Source organism: Moschus berezovskii, chromosome 17 (genome assembly GCF_049115385.1).
Source record: "Moschus berezovskii isolate FMDL1 chromosome 17, NW_MosBer_1.0, whole genome shotgun sequence".
Taxonomy (NCBI): Eukaryota; Metazoa; Chordata; class Mammalia; order Artiodactyla; family Moschidae; genus Moschus; species Moschus berezovskii.
Genome location: NC_142476.1, coordinates 2,430,524 through 2,456,777, shown reverse-complemented (window position 1 = coordinate 2,456,777; position 26,254 = coordinate 2,430,524). Strand labels below are relative to the sequence as shown.

The following is a 26,254-nucleotide window of genomic DNA, read 5'->3' as shown; positions in this document are numbered from 1 at the left end:
AAATTTGCTGGCATATTAAGTGCAGTACTTTCACAGCATCATCTTTCAGGGTTTGAAATAGCTCAATTGGAATTCGATCACCTCCACTGGTTGTGTTCGTAGTGAGGCTCCCTATGGCCCACTTGACTTCATATTCCAAGATGTCTGGCTCCAGGTGAGTGATCACACCATCGTGATTATCTTCATCGTGAAGATCTTTTTTGTACAGTTCTTCTGTGTATTCTTGCCACCTCTTCTTAATATCTTCTGCTTCTGTTAGGTCCATAATGTTTCTGTCCTTTATCAAGCCCATCTTTGAATGAAATGTTCGCTTGATATCTCTAATTTTCTTGAAAAGATCTGTAGTCTTTCCTATTCTGTTGTTTTCCTCTATTTCTTTCCATTGATCGCTGAGGAAGGCTTTCTTATCTCTCCTAGCTATTCTTTGGAACTCTGCGTTCAGATGCTTATATCTTTCCTTTTCTCCTTTGCTTTCCGCTTCTCTTCTTTTCACAGCTATTTGTAAGGCGTCCTCAGACAGCCATTTTGTTTTTTTGCATTTCTTTTCCATGGGGATGGTCTTGGTCCCTGTCTCCTGTACAATGTCATGAAACTCCGTCCAGAGTTCATCAGGCACTCTATCAGATCTAGTCCCTTAAATCTATTTCCTACTTCCACTGTATAATCATAAGGGATTTGACTTAGGTCATATCTGAATGGTCTAGTGGTTTGCCCTACTTTCTTCAATTTAAGTCTGAATTTGGCTATAAGGAATTCATGATCTGAGCCACAGTCAGCTCCTGGTCTTGTTTTTGCTAACTGTATAGAGCTTCTCCATCTTTGGCTGCAAAGAATATAATCAATCTGATTTCGGTGTTGACCATCTGGTGATGTCCATGTGTAGAGTCTTCTCTTGTGTTGTTGGAAGAGGGTGTTTGCTATGACCAGTGCGTTCTCTTGACAAAACTCTATTAGCCTTTGCTCTGCTTCATTTAGTGCTCCAAGGCCAAATCTGCCTGTTACTCCAGGTGTGTCTTGACTTCCAGTCCCCTATAATGAAAAGGACATCTTTTTTGGGTGTTAGTTCTAAAAGGTCTTGTAGGTCTTCATAGAACCGTTCAACTTCGGCTTCTTCAGCGTTACTGGTTGGGGCATAGACTTGGATTGCTGTAATATTGAATGGTTTGCCTTGGAAATGAACAGAGATCATTCTGTCGTTTTTGAGATTGCATCCAAGTACTGCATTTCGGACTCTTTTGTTGACCGTGATGGCTACTCCATTTCTTCTGAGGGCTTCCTGCCCACAGTAGTAGATATAATGGTCATCTGAGTTAAATTCACCCATTCCAGTCCATTTTAGTTCACTGATTCCCAGAATGTCTACGTTCACTCTTGTCATCTCCTGTTTGACCACTTCCAATTTGCCTTGATTCATGGACCTAACATTCCAGGTTCCTATGCAATATTGCTCTTTACAGCATCGGACCTTGCTTCTATCAGCAGTCACATCCACAGCTGGGTATTTGTTTCGCTTTGGCTCAATCCCGTCATTCTTTCTGGAGTTATTTCTCCACTGATCTCCAGTAGCATAGTGGGCACCTACCAATCTGGGGAATTCTTCATTCAGTATCCTATCATTTTGCCTTTTGATACTGTTCATGGGGTTCTCAAGGCAAGTACACTGAAGTGGTTTGCCATTCCCTTCTCCAGTGGACCACATTCTGGCAGACCTCTCCACCATGACCCATCCGTCTTGGGTGGCCCCACACGGCATGGCTTAGTTTCACTGAGTTAGACAGGGCTGTGGTCCATATGATCAGATCAACTAGTTTTTTGTGATTATGATTTCAGTTTGTCTGCCCTCTAATGCCCCATCCCAATACCTACCATCTTATTTGGGTTTCTCTTACCTTGGTGGTGGAATATCTCTTCACAGCTGCTCCAGCAAAGTGTAGCCGCTGTTCCTTACCTTGGACGAGGGGTATCTCCTCAAGGCTGCCCCTCCTGACATTGAATGTGGAGTAGCTCCTCTCCGCCCTCCTGTGCCCACCCAGCCACTGCCTCTTGGACGTGGGACAGCTCCTCTTGGCCACCGCCCTGACCTTGGGCGTGGGGTAGCTCCTCTCGGCCACCCTTGCATCGAGCCGGCGTCTCTCGCGTCTTGATGAGGGTGAAAGAAGAGAGTGAAAAGTTTGGCTTGAAGCTCAACATTCAGAAAACGAAGATCATGGCATCTGGTCCCATCACTTCATGGGAAATAGATGGGGAAACATTGTCAGACTTTATTTTTTGGACTCCAGAATCACTGCGGATGCTGATTGCAGCCAGGAAATTAAAAGGCGCTTACTCCTTGGAAGGAAAGTTATGACCAACCTAGATAGCATATTAAAAAGCAGAGACATTACTTTGCCAACCAAGGTCCGTATGGTTAAGGCTATGGCTTTTCCCGTCGTCATGTATGGATGTGAGAGTTGGACTGTGAATGAAGAAAGCTGATTGCTGAAGAATTGATGCTTTTGAACTGTGGTGCTGGAGAAGACTCTTGAGAGTCCCTTGGACTGAGAGGAGAGCCAACCAGTCCATTCTAAAGGAGATCAATCCTGGGTGTTCATTGGAAGGACTGATGCTAAAGCTGAAACTCCAATACTTTGTCCACTTCATGTGACGAGTTGACTCACTGGAAAATACTCTGATGCTGGGAAAGTTTGGGGGCGGGAGGAGAAGGGGACCACAGAGAATGAGATGGCTGGATGGCATCACCGACTCTGTGTACAGGAGTTTGAGTGAACTCCGGGAGTTGGTGATGGACACGGAGGCCTGGCGTGCTGTGATTCATGGAGTCGGAAAGAGTCGCACACGACTGAGCGACTGAACTGAACTGAAACAATATATCTATCTATGCTCAGTTTCTCTGTCGTGTCCAAGTCTTTGTGACCACATGAACTGTAGCCCACCAGGCTCCTCTGTTCATGGGATTTTTCCAGGCAAGAATACTGGAGTGGGTTGCCATTCACTCCTTCAGGGAATCTTCCTGACCTGGCTATCAAACCTGTTTCTCTTGAATCTTCTGGGTCTCCTGCACTGGCAGGCAGACTCTACCACTGAACTACCAGGGTGGCCCTATCTATCTCTGTGTGTGTGTGCCCAGTCATTCAGTTGTGTCTGACTCCATGTGACTCCATGAACTGTAGCCCGCCAGGCTCCTCTGTTCCTGGGATTTTTCCAGGCGGGAGTACTGGAGTCGGTTCCCATTTCCTCCTCCAGGGCATCTCCCCGAACCAGTGATCGAAACTATGTCTTCTGCATCCCATGGTCTCATGCATTGCATGTGGATTCTTTACCACTGCGCTACCTGAGAAGCCCCATCTATCTATAGATGGTGTTAGTTGCTCAGTCATGTCTGACTCTTTGCAACCTCATGGGCTGTAGCCCACCAGGCTCCTCTGTCTATGAAATTCTCCAGGCAGGAATACTGCAGTGATTTGCCATTTCCTTCTCCAGTGGATATTCCCAACTCTGAGATCGAACCTAGGTCTCCTGCATTGCAGGCAGATTCTTTACCATGTGAGCCAGCAGGGAAGCCCTATCAGTCTATACCTATCACCTGTTTTCTGTTTGTTCATTTACTTATTTGGTCTCAGGGCTTACTCAGGCATAGAACATTGCTAATGTTCCAAGAGGAAATACAACCTTGTATAGTGAAACCCGGTTCTTGCCAATGTAGACGACACAGGTTTGATCTGTCGGTCAGGATGATCCCTTGGAGAAGGAAATGGCAACTCCCTCCAGTGTTCTTGCCTGGAAAATTCCATGGACAGAGGAGCCTGGCAGGTTACAGTCCATGGGGTGACAAAGCTGTACATGACTGAGCACACAGACACAAATGCATAGTGAAAGCTGTGAAGTATCTGCTGAAAGCACCACAGTTTTCCCTGAACACTTATGGATCCTATCATATACCCCAGCACTGCATTTTCAAATGGGTTTGTATTAGTCGGACAAAAAGCAGCTCACCTCTCGAAGGTTACAGCTCCCTAGGTTCTAAACCACTTCAGTTCTTTTTTCCTGAGTAGCTATTCACTTTTATCAACAGATAACATTTGTACCTTATCTTTGCTTTTCTTCTCATTTTTATTTAAATCCTGTTGTAATCACATCCATCCATCCAGAAGTAAAAGTGCTCTCTCATTTCATAAAAACTGTTCCCTGTGTTTTTCATTTTGAAACATGTCCAGCATACAGAAAGGATTAATGAAAAATACAAATTTGCAAAAATAGTTAATCACTAATGTATCCCTTGCCTATAAATACCGATTGCAATTGCTACATTGGTTTTACTTCTATCTCTCTCATCTGTATATAGACATAGAATTCTTATGGTATGCAGTACTTATGTCTAATTTTTTGCTCTTAACTAATTTATCTTGCTAATGACACAGATACAAATCTCCCATTCATGGAAATACTTTCTTTCAAAAAAACATATTTTCATAAGTTAAAAATAAATTTATACATGTATTTATTCATGAATAATAAGTACATAATATTTTACAGTATGCAAGACACATTCATGCTTTCCCAAATTTTGAGAACTAATATTAGGTAACATTCATCTTAGAATAGTCTACAAGCTCTATTCAGTATACTACATCACATAATTGATTTTTCAAATATTTTGATTCATATTATTTAAAATCTGAGATCCTTGAATTTGACTGAATTATACAATGTTTCATATTCTTTCTCTCTTGCAGAATTTCACTTAACAATGCTAATCTGTTTCTATATTTATAATTGTATAACTAATAAGCATATATATATGCTATATAATGTTTGCATATCTATGGACAAAACTCTAAAGTGGTATGTTTATTCTCTCTTTATAAGTAAACAAATTGTGTTTAGCAAATTTAAGTATTGTGTTTACTATTACAGAATTAAGACACACTATCCTTTCACGTGTATTGAAGTCTCTGTCTTGCTCCCATCACATGTTCAACTTCAGAAAGATTGTAGGTGACTGAAACAATATATATATATACACATTGTAGGTTTGGGGATGTGCCATTGTATTTTGTTTGATTGCCCGGTAAACATTTTGGATTCACATTTGACTCCTCCCTCCCTCACCATCTTGCCAGGTCTCTCATCAATATATATCTTTTATTTATTTTCTCACAATTTTCACCATGACAGCGCTGGTTTAATGTGCCTTCAAATCTTGGCTAAATTGTTGTGCAGCCTCCTGCCTGGATTTCTGCCTTCCATTTTGCCATTCTATGGTCTATGCCTGAACCAATAGTTCATGCAGAGTGAGCTTCTTAAATTGTAATTTGGATCATGTCACTTTTCCGTCTGACTCCCCCTGTGCCTTTTCTTCACTCAAATTCTAAGCCTGTACATATACAGACATGGTCTGCACCTCTTTTCCTCTCTCGAAACATCTCCTGTTTCACCTCTCTTTCCCTCTTTTTCCCTCTTTATTCCAGTTCTGATCTTTTTGCTATTTCTTGAACATCCTAGGAGATCTTTTCTTCCCAGAAAATCTTCCTTTAGAAATTCTTATGCTATGAGGATCTTACATATATTGTTTTTTCTCTTAACCAATTTGTGTGACTAGTGACACATGTTCAATTCTTTCTAGTCATGACAAACCTCTTTTTCTCAAAAGAAAGAAAAAGAAACCTTAATCCTTTCTCAAGCTTTGTGGGTGATTTTCATGAACTATCTCTTGAATATGTCCCCTTCTCTATATTACTCTTCTTATCTATTTCAGAGTAGCTTTTTCCTAATTTGTTCTTTTACTTTCCAAAATGTTGGTAACAGTGATATCCTGGGAAATTTCTTAAAGAATACTATCTTCACGTCATTGATACTCTCATTTATTAGCCATTGAGAGGGTGTAAAATGTGTTACTCTGTTATTAAAGGCCTTCTTATATATGGCAGAAAATAGCTTGCTAGACTTATTTTTCTGCAGATTTGCTTTAGAATTCTAGCCTACAGAAAAATTCATGTATTTGCTTATAGGTTAATAGTCCTTCCCACTTACCTTAGTCCTCCATTAGCAGATCCTCTAGCAAGCTTTTGTTCCATACACTGAATCTCTTTAGGTTTGGACAAAACAGAGTAACTGGTACAGTAAAAAGTACTCAATAAAAATGTGCTGAGTGAGCAAATTATAACTGATGAGCATTTCCTTAGCCATTTTTTTAAGCTATGTTCTTAAGATATTATAGGATATGCAATGTAAGCATAAAATTGAAGATATAGTGAGACTTGAGTGATGACATTTTTAGAACAAAAACAATGGTAATATCTAAGAAAATCATGTCAATAAAAGATTTCAATTTTTGTCTGCAATAACAATGCATTTGACAAATGTCTGTTGTTGGAATTTTCTATTGATTTGAGTCAATGACAGTTTGTTCTAAATTCATAGTGAATTCTTTCAGATTTTATCATGAGAATTTGTTAGAAAAAAAAAAAGTATCAGTTTTTCAAGAATGAAGCCATTAAGTTGCAAAACAATGAATGGTGAAATAGAGTGATTTTTAGTCTCCTTGTCAAACTCAACACTTGTGTCTCAAATTACATGAGTCTTGATTACAGTTGTGTTTGTTATTGCATTTGTTACACAATGTTTAAACAATATATTTTCAGATTAATGTTAGATTGGCAAAGCCATTGATGATACTACATCAAATGGAGGTTCTCTTCTGCCATGTTCACCATTTTGCTGCATCTTTCACATCCTTATTCCTCAGACTATAAATCAGTGGGTTTAGCACGGGGATCACCAATGTATAAAACACAGCAGAGATCTTCTCCTCTTCTAAGGAATGCTGAGAGCTTGGATGGATGTAACTGAAGGTCACAGACCCATAAAATAAGGTCACAGCAGTCAGATGGGAGGCACAAGTGGAGAAGGCTTTGAGTATTCCCTCAGCTGAGCTGATTCTCTGGATGACAATGATGATGTGAATAAAAGAGACCATGATGATAACAAAAGTGAACATTGCAACGACACCAGAGAATATCAAAAGCAGCATTTCATTGTTATGAGCATCTGAACAAAAGAGCTTCATAAGAGAGGAATGTCACATAAATAATGATTCAAAATGTCAGGACCACAGAAGTCTAGTTTTAGCAAACTTATTTTGTGTGTCAGGGAGTTAATGAGTCCTCCCAAGTAAGATAAAAGAACCATCTGCATACAAACCCTTTGGGTCATAATGACTGTATATAACAGGGGCTTGGCTATTGTGACATAGTGGTCATAGCCATCATAGACAGGAGAACGTCTTCTCTAGTTACATACAATGCAAAAAAGAAACTCTGTAGAACACATCCAGAAAAGGTGCTGGATTTGTGTTTTGAAAGGAAATTGACCAGCATTTTAGGATCAAAGACAGTAGAGTAGAAGACATCACAAAAAGAGAGGTTGCCAAGGAAGCAGTACGTTGGAATATGAAGCTGAGCATTTAGCCAGATCAGTATGATCATCCTCCAGTTGCCTATCAGACTGATAAAATAAATAAAGAAAAAAAGCAGAAAGAGAGGGACCTGCAATTTAGAATTTTCAGTTAAACCTACCAGAAGGAATTCTTTCACACCTGTGTGATTATAATCTGCCATGCATTCTTGTTTGTATAGCTCTTTAGCTGCAGAACAAGATGGTATCATTCAGACATATATATATATGATTTCTCCATGATCAGATGTCCATAATAGCAGGAAGCATCTAGGTTTGCCCTTTAATTAGATGAAAAAAGAAATTAACTCCAGCACCAGACCATGTGTTCACTAGACAATACACTTCTAATAACTCACATTTTTGAAACTAGAGATTATTTTATTTCTTCCTTCTCAGTTTCCACATAGTCAACATTACAATAAGGAAAGCATCTTAGATCATGAAACTACTAATTGGTAGAACTGACATTCTAACCTATATATGGCTTATATCAACCACCTGACTTGGTCAATGGAACATACAAGTTCTCTGCTTACAAGGGTTCAGTTCAGTTCAGTCGCTCAGTCATGTCTGACTCTTTGCGACCCCATGAATCATAGCACGCCAGGCCTCCCTGTCCATCACCAACTCCCAGAGTTCACTCAAACTCATGTCCATTGAGTCGGTGATGCCACCCAGCCATCTCATTCTCTGTCGTCCCCTTCTCCTCCTGCCCCCAATACCTCCCAGCATCAGAGTCTTTTCCAGTGAGTCAATTCGTCACATGAGGTGGCCAAAATATTGGAATTTCAGCTTTAGCATCAGTCCTTCCAATGAACATCCAAGATTGATCTCCTTTAGAATGGACTGTCTGGATCTCCTTGCAGACCAAGGGACTCTCAATAATCTTCTCCAGCACCACAGTTCAAAAGCATCAATTCTTTGGCAATCAGCTTTCTTCACAGTCCAACACTCACATCCATACATGACTACTGGAAAAACCATAGCCTTGACTAGATGTACCTTTGTTGGCAAAGTAATGTCTCTGCTTTTTAATTTACTATCAAGGTTGGTCATAACTTTCCTTCCAACGAGTAAGCGTCTTTTAATTTCATGGCTGCAATCAGCATCCACAGTGATTTTGGAGCCCAAAAAAATAAAGTCTGACACTGTTTCCACTGTTTCCCCATCTATTTCCCATGAAGTGATGGGACCAGTTGCCATGATCTTTGTTTTCTGAATGTTGAGATTCAAGCCAACCTTTTCACTCTCCTCTTTCACTTTCATCAATAGGCTTTTTAGTTCCTCTTCACTTTCTGCCATAAGGGTGGTCTCATCATTATATCTGAGGTTATTGATATTTCTCCCGGCAATCTTGATTCCAGCCTGTGCTTCTTCCAGCCCAGCATTCCTCATGATGTACTCTGCATATAAGTTAAATAAGCAGGGTGACAATATACAGCCTTGATGTACTCCTTTTCCTATTTGGAACCAGTCTGTTTTTCCATGTCCAGTTCTGACTGTTGCATACAGGTTTCTCAAGAGGCACGTCAGGTGATCTGGTATTCCCATCTCTTTCAGAATTTTCCACAGTTTCTTGTGATCCACACAAAGGCTTTCGCATAGTCCATGAAGCAGAAATAGATGTTTTTCTGGAACTCTCTTTCTTTCTCCATGATCCAGCGGATGTTGGAAATTCGATCTCTGGTGCCTCTGCCTTTTCTAAAACCTGTTTGAACATCTGGAAGTACAAACTCTGTAATAGAAATGATTTCCTTACCTGTGGTTAACCTATTTCTTTTTTTTTAATACCCAGTTAACTTTTGACACTCTTTCATAATATTCCACTCCTTTCGTTTACAAATCTCAAACATCAGAACTTTTGCTTCACCTATGGTGAGATTCCCCACTTGGACAAACAATGGTTGTGCCTTCCACGATAGTTGAAACAAGGGGAAGTGATAGAAACATATTTTCATTTACTCTTTAGTATTAAAGCCCATCAAAACTAGCAGTATAAGTTAACTTGATAATTTTTTATATTACACTTTTTTATTTGCCTTCCCATTTTTTTTTTTAATCAACATTAAAACAACAAACCACAAAACTTCATGTAAGGAGGTAAGCTGTGAGTGTGAAGGGTCAAAACTATTACCTTCACATCTCTGAGGGTTTTTTTTTGTTGTTGTTTGTTTTGTTTTCATTAGCATTAAAATAACAAACCTGAAAAGCTTCATGTGAAGAGGCAAGGTGTGAGTGTGAAATGCCAAAATTATATTGGTCAGATAGGTGTTGCTTTTAAAAAATGTAGGCTGCCGCTCATTTTCACTTGCTCTTTTGGCATGATATTATATTAACTCGGCAACATTTATGATTCAATATCAATAAATTAACCATTTGTATATACAATCATATATTTAATATATGCTATTTATTTATTTATTTTTACAGGTTATTGCATTTATTTTTTTTCAGCTTATGTTTCTTTTTCTTTTAATTTATACCAAAACATGGAGAAGGAAATGGCAACCCACTCCAGTGTTCTTGCCTGGAGAATCCCAGGGATGGCGGAGCCTGGCCGGCTGCCGTCTATGGGGTCGCACAGAGTCGGACATGACTGAAGCAACTTAGCAGCAGCAGCAGCAGCATACCAAAACAATATTGTAAAATAATTAGCCTCCAATTAAAAGAAATAAATTAAATATATATATTATATATATAATAGCATATATATATGCTATTTATTATATGAGGCAGCAGCAGCAACATACCAAAACAATATTGTAAAATAATTAGCCTCCAATTAAAATAAATAAATTGAATATATATATATATATTATATATATAATAGCATATATATATATATATATATATATATATATGCTGTTTATTAAATGAGGATTTCCCAAGGAGCACCACTGTAAAGAACCATGTGTTATTGCAGGGGGCACTAAAGATCCGGGTTTGATTGCTGGGCTGGGAAGATACCTTGAAGGAGGGCATGGCAACCCACTCCAGTATTATTGCCTGGAGAATTGTGATGGACAGAAGAGCCTGGTCAGACATGACTGAAGAGAGTTAGCACACATGCACGCACACATACTAAATATATATTACTAATTTCTGCCAAGAAATGTTATATTTGTTAGAGAACAAGAAAAACGTCATGCTCTCAAGGTGTTTACATTTTATTAGAGAAATGAATCAAATAAGCACCTATTGATATTTCACATACAACAAGGGTGAATACTATGAAGTAAAGTAATAAAGGAGAGGGTGAGGAAGATGGTAGTTACTTTACTCTGATGAGTATTAGTTTCTTCTTGCTCCTGTAACAAGCTCCCAGGAATTGGTAGCTTAAAATAATAAGCATGTGTTTTCTGCAAGGCACTGGGTTAGGCATTATGCATCTCAAGAGAGATGTTTGAGATGTTCTCTCAAGGAACTTGAAGTCTATGGAGGTCAGGATATGGATAAGCCTGTGATGCAAAATTCAGGTATTGTTAAACAAAACCAAAATATTAATTCTATTAGTACAGAGGTTCATCACCCACAAACTGAGATTATAAACTTGATCCTGTCTATATTTTAGATCAATGCATTTGGGAATCCAAGTCTACTATATCCAGGAAAAAGAAGAAATATTTTTTTGGAAAATATAAGTATCTTTTTTTTCCTGTTAAAATATCTAGATTATAAAATACAGAATTGGGATATTATAATTTGGTACTAGGTGACCAGTCGTGTAAAACTCTTTGTGACTTCATGGAAAGTAAACCACTAAACTACTCTGTCCATGGGATTACCCAACAAGAATACTGGAAAGGATTTCATTTCCTCCTCCAGGGGATCTTTCAGACCCAGGGATCAAACCCCTGTGTCTTGTGTCTCCTGCATTTGTAGGAGAATTCTTTCACGAGTGTGCCACATGGGAAATCCAAAAGCACATCTATGTCTTTTTTAATGGGATTCCCCCCTCGCCCCGTGAGGATTCTTAGTCTAATGGGGACATCATGTCACTGGTGTGTAAGGACTAGGATTGAAACATGCTGGAACCTGAGACCTGGGGCTCTTTGCTGCAGTGATTGCACCTGGACAAATGTCTCCTTGAGCAACAAAATACAAATAAATTGCGAAGGACTCAAAGATAACTGTGCACATGCACAGTTGGGGCCAATTATGGACAGTTCAGTCAGTTCAGTTCAGTCGCTCAGTCATGTCCAACTCTTTGTGACCCCATGAATCACAGCAAGCCAGGCCTCCCTGTCCATCACCAACTCCCGGAGTTCACTCAAACTCATGTCCATAGAGTCGGTGATGCCATCCAGCCATCTCATTCTCTGTCGTCCCCTTCTCCTCCCGCCCCCAATACTTCCCAGCATCAGAGTCTTTTCCAGTGAGGACAACAAGACACAAAAAACGAACCCTGTCCCTCCCCAGCCCCCCAAAAAAATATAAAGAAATAAGGACAAAAACCCATCTGACATTTCTAAAGAGCTGGGAGCAAAAATATGGTGTTGGGAGCAAAACTAGGGTACTTTGCATGCCCCCTGCATTTAACACCACCAAAAAGGTGGGAAAATCATATAAATCACCCCTCCAGTCTGATTCTTGGGACCCACCTGTACTCTCACCCCATAAAAGGAACAGCTTGCCACACTTTGAGGAGCAAACAAGGGAACCTATAATTGTTTTCACTGTGCCCACCCCACTGCATTGGGTTCACAATAAAGCCATGCCAGAATTTCTTGTCTAGTTTCATCAATTTCTGTTGATTAAGGAGGGGCAAAATTCTGACCAGCAAGAAGATGGTTTGAGTTCCAATATAACTCTTCCTTTGACCTGTTACATATTCTATATAATAATAAAAAGAAACAAAGAAAACATGTGTCTATAATTTTCCCTTCATTACTCAGAGAAAGCGAGGGAAAAATTAAGTTCTGTGCCAGTTTAATTAGCATAAATCTTCACATGGAGGATGTAATAGTGACCTGAAGCATGATACTGATAGACAAGCCTCAATGCCAGGACACAGGAAAACCAGGTGAGAATCCAATAGGTTAAACAGCAAGAGTTATAGCAACAGCTTTATCAATGGAAACCATAATAGAAAACTCTAGGTAGGGAACAGTGTTACATCGCACGAAAGTATGATTTTCTCTCATCCTGTTAGAATTACAACTAGAACACAGATTCATTTTGTCACTAAATTCAAGATTTCTGATACCAGCCAGTATAATTTATCTGATAAAATTAGAATCTGCTTTTGAACAGTAATAATGGTGAGTATTCCCTTATGAAAAAGAACTACTGGGAACATTTTTGTGACCGAAAGACATACTCAAATGTAATTCTTCCAAATCTCAGAATGATATCCTGAAAAGTCAAGATTCCCCAGAGAAAAGTATTTGTTTAAAAAATATGAAATTACTTCACTGTAGTTTACTTTTTACTTGTCACTCCAAACGGACATTAGAAAAAAACACAATCACCAATGATCAAGGTCACAATAAGAAAGGTAATGGTGAGAGAAATCACAAAGTTAAAAGTATTTATCAGGGTAATAAAAAAGTGATCCTAGCCAAGTATCTATCAAAACAATCAAAGCAATTTCAAAACGATGCTGTAAACCAAAACTGAACCATCTCACTATATTCTCTCATGAAGCTTTGTTTCCCAAATACGATTATTTTTTTATAATATTTACAACTGAAATTGTAAAATATTGTGTGTGAACATTGCATTTCATTTTCTTTTTGTTCATGTTGTTACAGAATATTGTATACAGGTACATATACAATTGATTGCATGCTATATGAACTATTTGTTATTTATAAATTTGTAGCTATGCAAATTTATCAGTATAAAAATATGCATTTCCATGTTTAGCTACTCAGTCAAATCCAACTCTTCAGTGACCTCAAGGACTGTAGTCCACCAGTCTTCTCTATCCTTGGGATTTTTCAGGCAAGGCCACTGGTGAGGGTTACAGTATTTCCTTCTCCAGGGAGTCTTCCCGATTCAGGGGTTGAACCTTCATCTCATGTATCTGCTGCACTGCAGGCAGACTCTTTACCTACTGAGCAGTGGAGAAGCCTGTATATAAATATACTTATAGCTTAAAGTAATATAAACTATAATTTTATGATTAAAGTTGTTTATAAAACATCAATCCATACACACACACATAGAAACTTAAATAGCAGTCATTAACAAAAATTTAGAAAGAAATACTATCAACAACCACCACCTTGACATAGTGAAAGACTCAAAACTACATAGATTATACTGTCTAATTTTAAAATAAGACATATTGGGAATTTCTGTGGTCCAGTCACATTCTTACTGCCAGGACTCCAGATTGGATCGCTTGTTGGGGAACTAAGATCCTGTAAGCAACACGACTTGGTCAAATAAAATAAAATAATAAAAATAATGCATATTTATTTGTAGACAACTTTTTCCAGGCACACTTGATCTGCAATGGGAAGAAGTAGCAACTTGTAGCAAAAGTGTTCCTTAGCTCTGGAGATCATGTCTGTGTGCAGCCCCTATCTTGTGTTACAGACAGGATGCAATGATAAACTCAGTTCAGTTCAGTCACTCAGTCGTGTCCGACTCTTTGCGACCCCATGAATCACAGCACGTCAGGTCTCCCTGTCCATCACCAACTCCCGGAGTTCACTCAAATTCATGTCCATTGAGTCGGTGATGCCATCCAGCCATCTCATTCTCTGTTGTCCCCTTCTCCTCCCGTCCCCAATCCCTCCCAGCATTGGAGTTTTTCCAGTGAGTCAACTCGTCGCATGTGGTGGCCAAAGTATTGGAGTTTCAGCTTTAGCATCAGTCCTTCCAATGAACACCCAGGATTGATCTCCTTTAGAATGGACTAATTGGATCTCCTTGCAGTCCAAGTGACTCTCAAGACTCTTCTCCAGCACCACAGTTCAAAAGCATCAGTTCTTCGGTGATCATCTTTCTTCACACTCCAACTCTCACATCCATACATGACTACTGGAAAAACCATAGCCTTGACTAGACAAGAAAAGTAGAAAATAATTCTTTAAATATTATTATTAGAACTATAAAACAAATATAGAATAAAAGTTTTTATTAATAAAACTATTGCTAATAACATTAGGAAGAAATGCTTTTTCTTGTACTATAGCCAAATAAAATTCTGAGATATAATATTCTTCTTTCCATAGAATATCTCAAATTTATTGCAACTGTGAAAATGGCTTTAAGTTACTATGTGTGAAAATGAAAGTGCTAAAATGTTAATCTTCAGTTGTGTCTGAATCTGTGAGTCCACAGACTGTAGCCCACCAGGCTCCTCTGTCCATGGAATTCTCCAGGCAAGTACTGGAGTGAATTGCATGCCCTTCTCCAGGAGATCTTCCCAATCCAGGAATTGAACCCAGGACTCCCACATTGTGGGCAGATTCTTTACCATTTGAGCTCCCCAGGAGGCCCCATATTAAATACCACAACCATACACAGACACATGAAAACACTGAACATGTGTATTAAATAAATAGTTCCCATTTAAAAAAAAAAAAAGCGAGAGAGAGAGAGAAGAAGGCATTTAAAAAAATACAGACTAGGACTTTGTCATCTGGCTCTTTGAGAAAAATACTGAAATCATACAGCTGGTAACAGATTTTTAGTGTGAATTAACAGGAAATGTCAAAATTTTGAATAAAACTCTTTTCACTTCCTAAACATACTCACAGTTAAGCAAAGTCCAGAGCAAGCAGAATATCTAGAAAAGACCAAGTTTTCATGATCGTAAAGGACCTATTATTGAAAGTAAAGTTTTATTATGTTTGCTTATTTTACGTTTGGGACCACAGTTAGTATTAATAGCTTCTTGTGTAGACGTGAATCTCAGATGTCCACAGGCTAATTCATTAGCATCTTTTCTATTCTATTGAGACTGAAACTAATCAAAACTGAAAGTCGTCTCAAGGGTTGTTCAGTAGGTGTCTCTGCTCTCACTTTTTACATAAAATATATTTATTTTTTAGACAAATCAATTTAAAAAACGTGTTCTCTAAAGTTTAAACATCTTGGGATAAGGTACGACACAGAGATGCAATTGCAATTGCATCTAAATGCCATTGCAGAAACTAAAGATGCATGTTTCAATGGCATAGACACTACTCAGACAAGTGTTCAAATATTCTAATGGTGAAACCGCTGCAGTTGTCCTCTTTCCTGTAAAATGGAACCATTGAAACATACTTTATTTACCTCATTGATTCATTGTGAAATTGACCCAGTGACTCAATGGTAAAGAATCCACCTGCAATGCAAAAGACACGGATTTGAACCCTGGGTCGAGAAGATCCCCTGGAGAAGGAAATGGCAACTCACTCCAGTATTCCTGCCTGTGAAATTCCAAGGACAGAGGAGCCTGGTGGCCTGCAGTCTATGAGGTCGCAAATAGTCAGCCATGACTGAGTGACTAAACAACAGGGAACAATATCATACTCCAAAATTTTAACAATCATTCACATTAAAGTTTTATGAGAGATTAAACACACACATAAAATTAATTCAATTGTATGCTCTCTTTTTGGCTTATTAATATAATTAGTTCAGTCATTCATTCATGTCTGAATCTTTGCAACCCCATGGACTGCAGCCTGCCAAGCCTCCCTGTCCATCATGTACTCCTGGAGTTTACTCAAACTCATGTCCATCAAGTCAGAGATGCCATCCAACCGTCTCATCCTCTGTCGTCATCTTCTCCTCCTGCTTTTAATTTTTCCCAGCATCAGGGTCTTTTCAAGTCAGTCAGTTCTTTGCATCAGATGGCCAAAATATTGGAGTTTCAGCTTCAGCATCAGTCCTTCCAATGAATATTGAGAACTGATTTCCATTACGATGGACTGATTGGATTTCCTGGCTGTCCAAAGGACCCTCAAGAGTCTTCTCCAACACCACAGTTCAAAAGCATCAACTCTTCGGCACTCAGCTTTCTTTATATTCCATCCCTCACATCCATACGTGACCACTGGAAAAACCCTAGCTTTGGCTAGATGGACTTTTGTTGGCAAAGTAATGTGTCTGTTTTTTAAAATGCTGTCTAGGTGTGTCATAGCTTTTCTTCCAAGGAGTAAGTGTCTTTTAATTTCATGGCTGAAGTCACCATCTGCAGTGATTTAACCCCCCAAAATAGTCTCTCACTGTTTCCAATGTTCCCCCATCTATTTGCCATGAAGTGATGGGACCGGCTGCCATGCTCTTTATTTTCTGAACGTTGAGATTTAAGCCCTGTCAATGCCTGATGAACTATGGACAGAGGTTCATGACATTATACAGGAGACAGGGATCAAGATCATCCCCATGGAAAAGAAATGCAAAAAAGCAAAATAGCTCTCTGAAGAGGCCTTACAAATAGCTGTGAAAAGAAGAGAAGTGAAAAGCAAAGGAGAAAAGGAAAGATATAGGCATCTGAATGCAGATTTCCAAAGAATAGCAAGGAGAGATAAGAAAGCCTTCCTCAGCAATCAGTGCAAAGAAAGAGAGGAAAACAACAGAATGGGAAAGACTAGAGATCTCTTCAAGAAAATTAAAGATACCAAGGGAACATTTCATGCAAAGATGGGCTTGATAAAGGACAGAAATGGTATGGACCTAACAGAAGCAGAAGATATGAAGAAGAGGTGGCAAAAATACACACAAGAACTGAGTTAACTAAATTTCTACAATTTTATAGTCTACATGAAAATTGTAGTTTACTTATTTTAGACTAATTTATTTTTGTAAATGAAGAATGTCTTAAATTTAACAGGTCCCTATTAAGGAAGCTGACATGCTTCTTTGTGCAACCTTATGTTCATGAACACAACAGAGAGATGGTTAGAAGAAATCAGCTCATTCCATGAAAATCTCATTAACTTTTTGCAGCAGGAGGAAGCACTAACATTAAAGGAACAATTCCCGATAACGCCTACTTTTCAGAAACAATTTGAGAATAAGATCGAATGAATGACACTGTACTCTGTACTCTGATAAAGTTTTCATTGAAGGCAAATATTTCAACAGGATGAAGGGACACTGAGTTTTAGGTTTTTTGTTTTTTTTGTTTGTTTGTTTTTTTAACCTCTAGCAGCATCTCAGAATCTCTAGAATGCTTCATGGATTCTGTTAAAATTCGTTGTTTCTTCTAGGAAATCAAACCCAGCCGCTATCTTAAAATCACATAATAATGGTAAAATAATGATCAAGTGTATGCCATTACATTGTAACAGGCAACAAGAGCTTTACATATATTCTAGGAGATTTTTACATATTTTATCATTTATTTCTCAAATTATCCATATACTAGGAAGATTACATATATTAGTTCATTTATACTTAAAAACAACCAATTTCATTGGTAATATTTTATTGTCTTTATTTTCAGGGTTGTAACCCTGCCATTTATAACTATAAATCCAGCCATTTATAGCTCTACAATTACTACCGAATGGACAGTATTAGATATTCATATCTACACAGTGTATTTGAAGAAGGAATTCATAGGGCCTGGACTCCATCTTAGGTCTGTTCATGCTGATCATGCTCGGCCACCTCTCCAATGGACTCTGAACTCTGTGCTTAGTTCCTATGGAAATTACAATAGAAGGATAAGACCCCCTCTGGACAGGGCAATCTTGGAGATCACATCCTGGTCACTCATAGCCTAAGAAAAAACATACTCTTATCACCCCTGCCTCCGGACAGATCATAAATTCTTTCTGTATCTATCGGAGTGTAACCACAGGCTTATTGATTATTAACTGTTTGAACACCTACCTAACACATGAATGATGGGGTTATTGTGATTGTATTTACCCTTACTTTGTTTATGTTAGTCTCAAGGAATTTGGGGTGGTGGGTTCAGACAGGTACACATGGGGTATAAAAGACTTTCACAAATGCTGGTCAGGGTCCTTGGCTAAGAGGAGACTCTGCCTTGGGCCTGCCGGTGTAATAAACTGCACTCCGCTATCTGCATTGTCCTTCTGAGTGAGTTTGTTTCTTGGAACGCGTGGCTATAACATATTCCTTCAACTCTGTAGAGATAAAATAAGAAGAAAATTAGGACTCAAGGATTAAAAGCAACCACAGAAAATGTATGATAATTTAATCATCAAACTGATCCCAGAGAAAGAAGGATTCATATTTCAATTGATTTACATGGTCAATTTACAGAATACAGTGATCAAAGCAACTGTTGACCTCTTCCTGAAGATAGAGTCAGTAACTTATGTGTAAATAATTAGTTATATATATAGTTAATAGTCTTTATGATCTTCACAAACTTGTTTGGTTTTCCCAGGTATCCACAGTGCATGAAAGAGTCTATTATGGTAATCAATCTAGCCTAAAGAGAAAATACATGCTACAACTTCACTCTCTCCTAATATGAATGTGACTATCACTATATGTGTTTCTATCTGATTTTCTGAGGGCCATTGTAAACACCATTATACATCATGAGTAATGTCAAATTTCTCTGACGGTAAATATTCTTTAAGTGCAGAATCTAGCTTATTTTCCCAAACACAGAAAACTGGATTTACTCACTCATCTATGCATTCATTCATCCTATCCATTCATCTATTTATTCACTAAATATATATATAATGGGGACATGCCCTACACCAAGATGCAGAGGTGTTGGAAAAATCAGCCAAGATACATATTTCCAGCTACCAAGGACTTTCTCATATGGATAGGTTGACAGGCAAGTCAACAGATACCTTCAATATTAGATGATAAAGAATATTAAAAAAAAAATCAATGTACAAAGAGCAACTCTTGTTTATTTTAATTCAGAACCATTTCACAGAGCAGAATTTTGACAAGTCTGTTTTTGTAAGAGAGGATAAAAGTGTTTTACAGGGTAGAGGATGAAAAGTTATTTTTATTTCTGAAGGTAGGGAAACGTTTAAAATATTTGGGGTGATGTATAGCTGATTATCAGATTGGAGGGATAGGCTATGCCTTAAATACTCTTAAATGACTTCAATTTCTATTCACTGGAGAGTCCAGTTTCTGTCCAATAGCTTTCTGAGGGCATATTTTACATCTTTGTTTCTGAAGCTGTAGATTATTGGATTAAACATGGGAAAGACAATCGTATAAAACACTGCAACTATTTTGTCAGTGTCTGGGGAGTAGCTGGAAGTGGGACGCAAGTACATAAACAGGAGTGTTCCGTAGAATAAAGTGATTGCTATGAGATGGGAGGCACAGGTAGAGAACGTTTTGCTTCTTCCACCTTTGGACTTGATGCTTAAGACAGTGAAGAGGATACAGAAGTACGAGATAAAAATGACCACAAAAGTGCTGGTCTGGATGAAGCCACACAAGGCAAAGAGCAGAAGCTCGTTGATGTAGGTATCTGTGCAGGATAAAGCCAGGAGAGGCGGGATGTCACAGAAAAAATGGTTGACGATATTGGAGCCACAAAATGGAAGCCTGAATGTGAGGCAGACATGGACCATTGAAGTCAAACCCCCACTGACATAGGCCAACACAACGCAGCAGACACAGACTCTCTGAGACACAAGAGAAGAATAGAGCAGTGGATGGCAGATGGCTGCATAGCGGTCGTAGGCCATTGCTGCCAGGATAAGGCATTCAGCATCAGCAAAACAACCAAAGAAAAACATCTGTAGTGCACAACCAGAGAGGGAAATGCTTTTCTTGGATGTTAAGAAATTTGCCAGCATTTTAGGAGTGATTGCTGTTGAGTAGCTAATGTCTAAGAAAGACAGGTTGCTGAGAAAATAATACATGGGGGTTTGAAGGCTTGAATTGATATTTATTAGGATTATTAAACCTACATTTCCCACCACAGTTAGTGTATAGACTATGAGAAATACCAAGAATAGTGTAACTCTGAAAGGTAGATAATCTGTGAATCCAACAAGTAGGAACTCAGTTGGTGTGGTATAATTAGTCTCCAACATCCTCTTGGTTTTCTTGTCTTTTTCATCTGAAATAAACGGTATTAGGATACATGAACTGATTTGAGTCATTGATGAACCAAAGATATTTTTATTCTTCCTTCTAAAGAGGCAAAAATAAGGATACAATAACTATTAAGGCATTTTCTGTGATGTATTTGGTTTGTTTTCTTTTTTGCCACTTTATTTAAAAAACAATAAAATCTTCATTAATGCTAGAGAATGTTATTCAGGTATGATGCTTCAAGAGGCAACGATTCTCTAAAGACTGTGCATATTAAGAGATGGTACTAATTCCTTTAAAGATGAAAAATAATGAATTTGGCTAAGTTGATAAGACCTGGTAGAACTAGAAGAGCTGGCAAAGTCTTTAAAGGTAAACCCCTATTTTTCAAATCCTAAAATCATATTCTTCCATGTACAGGAAAGTATAGTTGAGAAAAATTCTAGGGAGAATGCTACCACAGATAAACTGGAAAATCTACAGAATATCTGTGATCTTGGGAGGTAGTTTAAAATAACATATAAGAGCATAACAGTTATGCAAGAGATGACTGGGTTCAAATCTTAACTTTACTACATATAGAATATATACTAATTGGTTATGTGAGCTTGATAAAGTTATTTAAGCACTCTGTGATGATTAGAGGAAAAGCAAGTAGATATTTGTAAAATACTTACATAACTGGTACAGAATACACATTAACATATATATATATATATGTGTGTGTGTGTGTGTGTGTGTGTGTGTATAACTTTTAATTGTTTACTCAGTAGCCTGAAATGCCCAGACAGTTATCTAAAACTTCATCTTATTGTTCTAAAATTTTATTTATTGATTTTAATTGGCAGACAATTACTTTACAATATTATGATGGTTTTTGCCATACATCAGCATGAATCAGCCATAGGTAGAAGTTTCCCCACTTCCTTAACACCCATCCCACCAAAATTCATCTTATCTTTGACATCATGTGTACAGGATCTACCTTCTCTTAAACATAAGAGTCATTGTGTGTGTGTGTGTGTTTTATACAAATAAATTGCTTGGTAGTAGTAAATCTTTTACACAGGCATGTAATTGTTGCTTCCCTTTCCCTAGGTTTATGTCTCTTTCTTGACTCTGGAATATGAGTATAATGATGTCTGATGTGAGGTCACAGAACATTCCTTTGAAGGACAACCATATCTCTTTACTTGGTAATAAACATCTAAACTGAGACTGTATTGGGAAAATGTATTATAGAGTTAGAAGGAGAGAGTGCCCAAGTGGAAAAAACTTAGGATGAATGTCAGTGAAAAATACAGTGAGATGGAGTATCCTGAAGGCAATTAAAGATATGTAATATTGGAAGTGGCTTAAGTCAGTAACATTGCAGTAAGTAATAAGAGAAACAAACAATGAGGATCTATTCTCTCTGCTATGCGTGGGAATCCTGTAATTTTCCCTGCTCCAACAATATGACCTGCAATCTTCTAGAGGATCCAGTCTTTGCTGGAAACCAAAACTTTAAAAGGAAAAAGTTGATTGGAAAAAGATGAATCCAAACTCTAAAATGAGAAAGCAATTAATGTGTCTCTGTTGCACAAGTGTAATTTCTTTGCTTCCATAATATTCAGATTCTTATTCTTAACTCTTTGTCTTCCTTTTTGTAAAGAATCAATTCAATAATCATGAAAAGGACTTTCTTGAATTCTCTTGTGTGTGTGTGTCTGTGAGACACTCCAACAACCTGAGTCCTGAGTTTTATTTGATATCACTGGAACAAAACAGGCCCCAAAAATGAAGAAAGCGGAAAAAGTGTCTGGAGATCTGGTCTCTAATCCTGGTTCTACTACTTTAAATTATTTAATTTTTATTTATGTCATCATATCCTCATTTATAAAATCAGACCTACTGTATTTATTTTTATGATTGTCATTTAAGGAAAATATATATATATTCAACAATTTCATAATAGCTTGCTAAACTTCTATATTTGTTTGCAGATTATTAGTAGGAATTGTTGAATCAGGCAAGTTTATTAAAATTGGAAACAACAAATGAACAGACATGCACCATGAAAAACGTTATAAACTCTCACCAAACATAAATGGAGTATAACTTCCACTACCAATAAGACAACCAAGGCAAACTATAGCTTGTTTTCTTGGACAGTTTTAACTTGGGTTTTCTATGAACTGGAGCCCTGATATATTCACTGTGATACCTAGTTATGTGTGGTAAAGATGATACTGATGGTGAAAGCAACAAATAAAGCTAAAATTATCAATACATTTTTCAGTCACTTGACATGTATCATTTTGTTGAAACCTGTTATTCCGTAGATAGATATTTTTATAACTTTATAAGTGATAAAACTGAAGCATAGAAATGTAATTAAATTTTCAGAGTATACATTGACAGAATCCTGCTCTCACTTCTTAACCGAAGTACTATGATGGGTCTGATGTTGAAATATTTCCTACTGCTGTAGGAATTTTATGATATATCATTTGAATATAGAATGTCAGTGTGGGAAAGAACCTCAGCCATCATCTGAGGTTCTTGTTCTTCAGATGCCATGACTACAAGATCATTCAACATGGAGCATGTCCATTAGTGACTTGGATGATTATATCATATCCAAAAACAGATTATGAGATCAAAGTCTGATTTTTCTTCCTTGAGTTCTCATGAAAATTGAAAAATTGTCTAAAGGGTTTCTATAGTCAGTTGTTGAATGGGAGACTGGGCATCCCACAACAATTCCACTTCTTTTATAAGAGTTCATCTCATACTACTTTGAACTGAGATCTTGATTAATCTAACATAAGTTGAGCTCAACTGATCCCTAAGGAAATCTTATGTGACAAAGCTACTTCTTTTTTTTTTTTTTTTTAGTTTTAATTGGAGGCTAATTACAATATTGTATTGGTTTTGCCATTCATTGACATGAATCCACCCTGGGTATACATGTGTTCCCCATCTTGAACCCCCCACCTCCTAAAAGCTACCCATGGATAGATTTTCATTTTGCTCTTCTGCTTAAAGTATTAAGTGTAAAGTCTGCCCTCTCTTTTTTTCAAATTATGCTGTACTGTACTAATTAAACACACACAGGATATGGAGTCAGGTGAAATTTAGTTTAACCTCAAGATGTGACATTGAATGTTCTATAAGTCATTGAAATTCTCTATGCCTAAACTTCTTTATTTCATTTAATTAGCATGGTATGTGTGTGTGTGCTAAGTTACTTCAGTTGTGCCCGACTCTGTGCAACCCTATGGACTATATAGCCCACCAGGCTCATCTGTGCATGGGATTCTCCAGGGAAGAATACTAGAGTGGGTTGCCATTTCCTCCTCCAGGGGATCTTACTGATCCAGGGATTGAACCCAAGTATCTTATACCATAAAGTTGAAATAAGGATTAAATTGGATAATTTATGACACTTTACAGGGCTTGTTGTATTATAGATGCATGAAACAATAAATACATTATTCATTATTAATATTACTACTATTGTGATTATTTAATCATTCAATATCTGACTTCAAAATCATAAGTTCCTTCAGCTTGTAATTACAGGGACAAGCATAAAATAGTCATACTGTATGTTAACATGTGTATATTCTCATAGAAGCTGAGGTTTGGCTTACTGATAAAATTTAGTTTACGAAATTTAGCTATGGAATAGGAAATGGCAACGAATTCCAATATTCTTGTCTGGAAAATTCCATGGACAGCAGAGCTTGGCAGGTTACAGCCCATGGGGCCGCAGAGTTGGACATGACTGAGCTACACACCTAATTTAGCTAACTCAGTTAATTAGATTATTGGATTTCAAAAGATTTCCAAAATAGCCATACTTGGATTCCCCATCATGGACATAAGGACCACAATGAATCAGTCAATGGCTTTTGGAAAGTGCGATGGAGAAGGTCAGGTCAGATTTATACTCTACCATACCCCAATCCACTCCTCTAGCCCACATACCTGCACAAACTGAGAAAACCCTGCAGAGTCAGGGAAGATACATTTTATCTAAGGGAACAGTATTTTTGCTACATCCACACCACACACTTTGTTAATGCTTTAGGGAATCTGTCACCTACCTTGACACCATCTGGAAGTTTGAATTGTAGTATATATTTGTGCAAGAGGCTGACAGCAGAATTTGCACATAGATGTTACAAAGGATAACTATTTATATTATTGATGAGACAAGTGGGATATTATCCCAAGATAATTCCCAACCCCAGGTGAATTTTAGGTTGGCAATGACACTTTTTTTAGTTGTGTTGCTGGAATGATTCCCAAAGAGAAAAATGGAGAGTGATAATATAACCGACTATTATGTAGCCAATTACAATGTAATCCTTAACTGACAAATCTAAGATTAAACAACAACAAAAATCCTTTCAGCTCTGCCAGGTGATAGAGAACAAACCAAAAAATCCTATAAATCCTATGATTTCTACCCGATATTAAAAGATACTTTGCAGTCTTTAGTTATACGAGAGGATCCGAAAGTGAAAGTTCAACGCTATTGAGAACAATTACAAGTACCCACATTTTAGTTTGCTTTTTTCAATTTTCCTAGTGACTAGAAGGAACTATGTCTTGTATGAAAAGATGTAAGAGCTTACAACTCAGGCAACCTGGATTTGAAAGTTAAATTTGCCACTTCACAGCTGTGAGAAAATGACTCACTTCTTAAATGTTATTGTTATTAATTGTAAAATGATACATACTAATTGTCCACCTCATCAAATTCTTATGAAAATTAGGATAATGCATGTAGAGTTAGTCCCTGCTTCAGCAGACTGCACACTTTCTTTTGTAATTGTAGCAATATTTGTAACAGCATTTCTTCATAATTTAAAAAGCAGTTCTAGAGACACATGTACTCCAATGTTCATCACAACACTGTTTTTAATAGCCAGGATATGAAAGCAACCTAGATGTCCATCTGCAGACGAATGGATAAGAAAGCTCTGGTACATATACACAATGGAGTATTACTCAGCCATTAAAATGACTACATTTGAATCAGTTCTAATGAGGTGGATGAAACTAGAGCCTATTATACAGAATGAAGTAAGCCAGAAAGAAAAACACCAATACAGTATACTAACGCATATATATGGAATTTAGAAAGATGGTAATGATAACCCTGTATACAAGACAGCAAAAGAGACACAGATGCATAGAACAGTTTTTTGGACTCTTTGGGAGAGGGTGAGGATGGGATGATTTGGGAGAATGGCATTGAAACATGTATATTATCATATGTGTAATGAATCAATAGTCCAGGTTTGATGCATGGTACAGGATGCTTGGGGCTGGTGTACTGGGATGAACCAGAGGGATGTGATGGGGAGGGAGGTGGGAGGCGGGGTTCAAGATGGGGAAGACATGTACACCTTGGGCAGATTCATGTTCAGTTCAGTTCAGTTCAGTCGCTCAGTCGTGTCCGACTCTCCGCGACCCCATGAATCATAGCACGCCAGGCCTCCCTGTCCATCACCAACTCTCGGAGTTCACTCAAACTCATGTCCACAGAGCCAGTGATGCCATCCAGCCATCTCATTCTCTGTCGTCCCCTTCTCCTCCCGCCCCCAACCTTTCCCAGCATCAGAGTCTTTTGCAGTGAGTCAACTCGTCACATGAGGTGGCCAAAGTATTGCAGTTTCAGCTTTAGCATCAGTCCTTCCAATGAACACCCAGGATTGATCTCTATGTATGGGAAAACCAATACAATAATGTAAAGTAATTAGCCTCCAATTAAAATAAATAATTAAAAAAAATCAGTTCTGGATTTTAACATTCTTTAAATTATTAACAGTACTTCCCCCATGGCTCA

At 37.9% G+C, this 26,254-nt stretch overlaps 1 protein-coding gene and 1 pseudogene across 1 annotated transcript; both read right to left on the bottom strand.

Moving 5' to 3' along the window:
- Nucleotides 1-6,679: 6,679 nt before the first annotated feature.
- On the bottom strand, nucleotides 6,680-7,616 carry LOC148775036 (olfactory receptor 5J3-like; annotated as a pseudogene).
- An 11,853-nt stretch (nucleotides 7,617-19,469) lies between these two features.
- LOC129551151 (olfactory receptor 5AS1-like) lies at nucleotides 19,470-20,408 on the bottom strand. The gene has a single exon (XM_055418874.2). The coding sequence runs from the start codon at nucleotides 20,406-20,408 to the stop codon at nucleotides 19,470-19,472; it is 939 nt and encodes a 312-aa protein (XP_055274849.1).
- Between the last annotated feature and the right edge of the window lie 5,846 nt (nucleotides 20,409-26,254).